Raw genomic sequence first — 6,000 nt, forward strand, 5'->3', positions numbered from 1 at the left:
CTCGAGGGGCTGTATGGTCAACTCCTGTTCCTATTTCTTGTGTTATCATCATTCTCGGATTGTGTAAGCGCAGGGTTGGAGTGCAGCCATCATACAACCAAACAGCCACAGGATGGTGCCAAAGCTTCCCAGTGACTCCCCAACAGGAAGGAATGCTCGGCCTTGCTTCCTGTTACTGGGCCTGAGCCAGATTCCAGCAGCTTTAAAAAACGTTCAGCGATCGTTTTATCTGTGTTTTTAAATACTTGAAACTCAAACAACAGTCTCACTGATGTAAAGTCACTCCCGTCCGATCAGGAAGGGGGTGCCGCGCCCTCGTCTGGCCCAGCAAGCCCAGAGGTCATGAGTTCAAATCCCACATGGGCAACTCCTAGCGTCACAGCATGTTACAGCACAGCGGGAGGCCATTCGGCCCATCGAGCCTGCCCCTTTTACAGAGCAATCTCCCCTCTGCTTCGATATATGGGCCTTGGAGGGAGTGCAGCGTAGGTTTACCAGAATGATACCCGGACTTCAAGGGTTAAGTTATGAGGAGAGATTACACAAACTAGGGTTGTATTCCCCGGAATTTCGAAGGCTAAGGGGTGATCTGATCTGAGTTTTCAGGATATTAAGGGGAGCAGACAGGGTAGATGGAGAGATACTATTCCCGCTGCTTGGGGAGTCTCGGACTAGGGGCTCACAGTCTAAACATTCGAGCCAGACCTTTCAGGAGTGAAATTAGGAAACATTTCTACACACACAGAGTGGTAGAAGTTTGGAACTCTCTTCCCCAAATGGTAATTGATGTCAGATCAATTGTTAATTTCATATCTGAGATTGATAGATTTCTGTTAGCCAAAGGTATTCAGGGATATGGGCCAATGGTGGGTATGTGGAGTTAGGTCACAGATCAGCCATGATCTCAGTGAATGGTGGAGCAGGCTTGAGGGGCTGAATGGCCTCCTCCTGTTCCTGTGTAACAGGCTCGAGGGGCTGAATGGCCCCCTCCTGTTCCTGTGTACCAGGCTCGAGGAGCTGAATGGCCTCCTCCTGTTCCTGTGTAACAGGCTCGAGGGGCTGAATGGCCTCCTCCTGTTCCTGTGTAACAGGCTCGAGGGGCTGAATGGCCTCCTCCTGTTCTTATGTAACAGGCTCAAGGAGCTGATGACCTCCTCCTGCTCCTGTGTACCAGGCTCGAGGGGCTGAATGGCCTCCTCCTGTTCTTATGTAACAGGCTCGAGGGGCTGAATGGCCTCCTCCTGTTCCTGTGTAACATGTTCGAGGGGCTGAATGGTCTCCTCCTGTTCCTGTGTAACAGGCTCGAGGGGCTGAATGGCCCCCTGCTGTTCCCGTGTAACAGGCTCGAGGGGCTGAATGGCCTCCTCCTGTTCCTATGTAACAGGCTCGAGGGGCTGAATGGCCTCCTCCTGTTCCTGTGTAACATGTTCGAGGGGCTGAATGGGCTCCTCCTCTTCCTGTGTAACAGGTTCGAGGGGCTGAATGGGCTTCTCCTGTTCCTGTGTAACAGGCTCGAGGGGCTGAATGGCCTCCTCCAGTTCCTGTGTAACAGGCTCGAGGGGCTGAATGGCCTCCTCCTGTTCCTGTGTAACAGGCTCGAGGGGCTGAATGGCCTCCTCCTGTTCCTGTGTTCCTGCAGTAAGTTCGATAAATCTGGTGATTTGAGGACTGGCACCAGAATACATATTCACGAAAAATGCCGGATTATTGGAAAAACCCAACTGGTTCACTAATGCCTTTCAGTAAGAGACCTTGCTGGTCGGGCCTACACGTGACTCCAGTCCCACACCTTGTGCGTTCTCTTGGGGCCAGGTACGCCGCTGAGTTGCACTCCGTTAAAAAGCTGCAGTGAGAAAGGGCCCAGTATGTTGTCAGCGTGACTTTGGGACGGGCAGTGAATGTGATGTTGTCCACATAACGTGAACAAATGAAGGAAGACCCACCCTGGGATTATCCCAAGGGGCAGGATGTGGAGGAGTCTTCAACCTTGTCCCACTAAATAAAGAGGAATATCCAGTGAGTGTCCGTCTGAGAATGTCCTGACCTGTGCGCGCCGTGCGTGGCTCAGTGGGCAACACTCTCGCCTGAGGCAGGAGCGTTCAGCGTCCATATCATTTCAAAATAAAAAGATTACTGAGAATGAGGAGAGGAGCAGCTGTGTGTGGAGTCTGTCCCAATGTCCCGGCTCGCGCTGGCCCTGGTTACAGACAGGGTTCAGGGCCCTCACCTGATGCCTTGTACAGTTCCTTCAGCGTCCCCTCAGGTTGCTCGATCTGATGGACTGTGAGGTCGATGGTCCCACCGCCACAGTCGGCCACAACGTACCGGTCACCTGGGGGGGGGCGCGGAGAGGCAGAGTCAGAGGCAGCACCCGATACTGTGCGTGGGACTCCGGGGAGCAGGGGAGGCTGGGGTACAGAGAGGGTGGGGGTACAGAGAGAGAGTGGGGGGGGGGGGTTTACAGAGAGAGAGTGGGGGGGTTACAGAGAGAGAGAGAGAGAGGGGCTGGGGTACAGAGAGAGAGAGAGGGGCTGGGGTACAGAGAGAGAGTGGGGGGGGGTACAGAGAGAGAGAGAGGGGCTGGGGTACAGAGAGAGAGAGGGGGGGGTTACAGAGAGAGAGAGAGAGGGGCTGGGGTACAGAGAGAGAGTGGGGGGGGTTACAGAGAGAGAGAGGGGGCTGGGGTACAGAGAGAGAGTGGGGGGGGGGTTACAGAGAGAGAGAGGGGCTGGGGTACAGAGAGAGAGAGGGGGGGGGTTACAGAGAGAGAGAGAGAGGGGCTGGGGTACAGAGAGAGAGTGGGGGGGGTTACAGAGAGAGAGAGGGGGGGTTACAGAGAGAGAGAGGGGGCTGGGGTACAGAGAGGGTGGGGGGTACAGAGAGAGAGTGGGGGGGGGTTACAGAGAGAGAGAGAGAGGGGCTGGGGTACAGAGAGAGAGTGGGGGGGGGGTTACAGAGAGAGAGAGGGGGGGGTTACAGAGAGAGAGAGAGGGGCTGGGGTACAGAGAGAGAGTGGGGGGGGGGGGTTACAGAGAGAGAGAGAGAGGGGCTGGGGTACAGAGAGAGAGAGAGGGGCTGGGGTACAGAGAGAGAGTGGGGGGGGTTACAGAGAGAGAGAGAGGGGCTGGGGTACAGAGAGAGAGAGAGGGGCTGGGGTACAGAGAGAGAGTGGGGGGGGGGTTACAGAGAGAGAGAGAGGGGCTGGGGTACAGAGAGAGAGTGGGGGGGGGGTTACAGCGAGAGAGAGAGGGGCTGGGGTACAGAGAGAGAGTGGGGGGGGGTTACAGAGAGAGAGAGAGGGGCTGGGGTACAGAGAGAGAGAGGGGCTGGGGTACAGAGGGAGAGTGGGTGGGGGTTACAGAGAGAGAGAGAGGGGCTGGGGTACAGAGAGAGAGAGAGGGGCTGGGGTACAGAGAGAGAGTGGGTGGGGGTTACAGAGAGAGAGAGAGGGGCTGGGGTACAGAGAGAGAGAGGGGGCTGGGGTACAGAGAGAGAGTGGGGGTTACAGAGAGATTGTGGGGTACAGAGATATTGTGGGGGTACAGAGAGAGTGTGGGGGGTACAGAGAGAAAGTTGGGGTACAGAGAGATTGTGGGGGTACAGAGAGAGTGGGGGTACAGAAAGTGGGGGAGCAGAGAGAGAGAGAGAGTGGGGGTACAGAAAGTGGGGGGTACAGAGAGAGAGAGTGGGGGTACAGAGAGATTGTGGGGTGTACAGAGAGAGAGTGGGGGTACAGAGAGAGTATGGGGGTACAGAGATAAAGTGGGGGTACATAGAGAGAGTGAGTGGGGTGCAGAGAGAATGTGGGGGGTTCAGAGAGAGTGGGGTACAGAGAGAGAGTGGGGGCTGCAGAGAGAAAGTGGAGGTACAGAGAGAAAGTGGGGGTACAGAGAGAGTGTGGGGGTACAGAGAGAGTGTGGGAGGTACAGAGAGAGAGAGAGTGGGGGTACAGAGAGAGAGAGGGGCTGGGGTACAGAGAGAGAGAGAGTGTGCTGGGGTACAGAGAGTGGGGGGTACAAAGAGAGAGAGAGGGGGGTAGAGAGAGAGAGAGGTAGAGAGAGAGAGAGAGATGGTGGGGAGAGAGAGAGAGGGATGGTGGGGAGAGAAAGAGAGAGAGAGAGGGGGATGGTGGGGAGAGAAAGAGGGAGAGAGAGAGCGAGGGATGGTGGGGAGAGAGAGCGAGGGAGAGAGAGAGAGAGGGATGGTAGGGAGAGAGAGAGAGAGAGGAATGGTGGGGAGAGAAAGAGAGAGGGAGAGAGAGAGAGGGGGATGGTGGGGAGAGAGGGAGAGAGAGAGAGAGAGAGAGGGGGATGGTGGGGAGAGAAAGAGAGAGGGAGAGAGAGAGGGGGATGGTGGGGCGAGAGAGAGAGAGAGAGAGAGAGGAATGGTGGGACGAGAGAGTGCGATGCTCAGTACCTGTCTCCATCTCGGCCCACAGATCTCCCATCCCGGTCTCCATCAGGAAGGTCCGACTTTGCCTCGATCTCCGCAGCTGCTCCCGAGCTGGAAAAGTCAGGAAAGAATTCAAAATATATGTCGGTACTGAGAGACTGAAAAACAGCAGGAGTCCAGAACAACACGGACAGCAAGCTCAGCCCAATCAGAAGGTGTGTTGTATAATTCCCCCTACACTGTCCCATCAAACACACCCAGGGCAGGTACAGCATGGGATTGAGGGATGGGGTGAGGGGGGATTGAGGACGATGGGGTGAGGGGGGATTGAGGGATGGGGTGAGGGGGGATTGAGGGATGGGGTGAGGGGGGATTGAGGGATGGGGTGAGGGGGGATTGAGGACGATGGGGTGAGGGGGGATTGAGGGATGGGGTGAGGGGGGATTGAGGACGATGGGGTGAGGGGGATTGAGGGATGGGGTGAGGGGGGATTGAGGACGATGGGGTGAGGGGGATTGAGGGATGGGGTGAGGGGGATTGAGGGATGGGGTGAGGGGGGATTGAGGGATGGGGTGAGGGGGGATTGAGGGATGGGGTGAGGGGGGATTGAGGGATGGGGTGAGGGGGATTGAGGATGATGGGGTGAGGGGGGATTGAGGGATGGGGTGAGGGGGATTGAGGGATGGGGTGAGGGGGATTGAGGACGATGGGGTGAGGGGGGATTGAGGGATGGGGTGAGGGGGATTGAGGACGATGGGGTGAGGGGGATTGAGGACGATGGGGTGAGGGGGGATTGAGGGATGGGGTGAGGGGGGATTGAGGGATGGGGTGAGGGGGGATTGAGGGATGGGGGTGAGGGGGGATTGAGGACGATGGGGTGAGGGGGATTGAGGACGATGGGGTGAGGGGGGATTGAGGGATGGGGTGAGGGGGGATTGAGGGATGGGGTGAGGGGGGATTGAGGATGATGGGGTGAGGGGGGATTGAGGGATGGGGTGAGGGGGGATTGAGGGATGGGGTGAGGGGGGATTGAGGACGATGGGGTGAGGGGGATTGAGGGATGGGGTGAGGGGGGATTGATGACGATGGGGTGAGGGGGGATTGAGGGATGGGGTGAGGGGGGATTGAGGGATGGGGAGGGGGATTGAGGGATGGGTGAGGGGGATTGAGGGATGGGGTGAGGGGGGATTGAGGACGATGGGGTGAGGGGGGATTGAGGGATGGGGTGAGGGGGGATTGAGGGATGGGGTGAGGGGGGTTGAGGGATGGGGTGAGAGGGGATTGAGGGATGGGGTGAGGGGGGATTGAGGGATGGGGTGAGGGGGGATGAGGGATGGGGTGAGGGGGGATTGAGGACGATGGGGTGAGGGGGGATTGAGGGATGGGGTGGAGGGGGGATTGAGGGATGGGGTGAGGGGGATTGAGGGATGGGGTGAGGGGGATGAGGACGATGGGGGGAGGGGGGATTGAGGGATGGGGTGAGGGGGATTGAGGACGAGGGGGTGAGGGGGGTGGTGGGAGGGGGTGGGGGAGGGGGGATGGAGGGATGGGGTGAGGGGGATGAGGGATGGGGTGAGGGGTGAGGGTTGTAAAGGCTGACGGATGGGG

At 57.9% G+C, this 6,000-nt stretch overlaps 1 protein-coding gene across 1 annotated transcript in view; it reads right to left on the reverse strand.

Moving 5' to 3' along the window:
* LOC139228326 (heat shock 70 kDa protein 12A-like) overlaps positions 1-6,000 on the reverse strand; it is a 75,858-nt gene that overhangs the window by 26,124 nt on the left and 43,734 nt on the right. The window contains exons 2-3 of the mRNA XM_070859514.1: positions 4,417-4,550; positions 2,228-2,332 (exon numbers count right to left, since the gene is read on the reverse strand). Coding sequence (XP_070715615.1) covers positions 2,228-2,332; positions 4,417-4,550 — 239 coding nt within the window. The remainder of the gene's footprint in view (positions 1-2,227; positions 2,333-4,416; positions 4,551-6,000) is intronic.

Source organism: Pristiophorus japonicus, chromosome 2 (genome assembly GCF_044704955.1).
Source record: "Pristiophorus japonicus isolate sPriJap1 chromosome 2, sPriJap1.hap1, whole genome shotgun sequence".
Classification (NCBI taxonomy): domain Eukaryota; kingdom Metazoa; phylum Chordata; class Chondrichthyes; family Pristiophoridae; genus Pristiophorus; species Pristiophorus japonicus.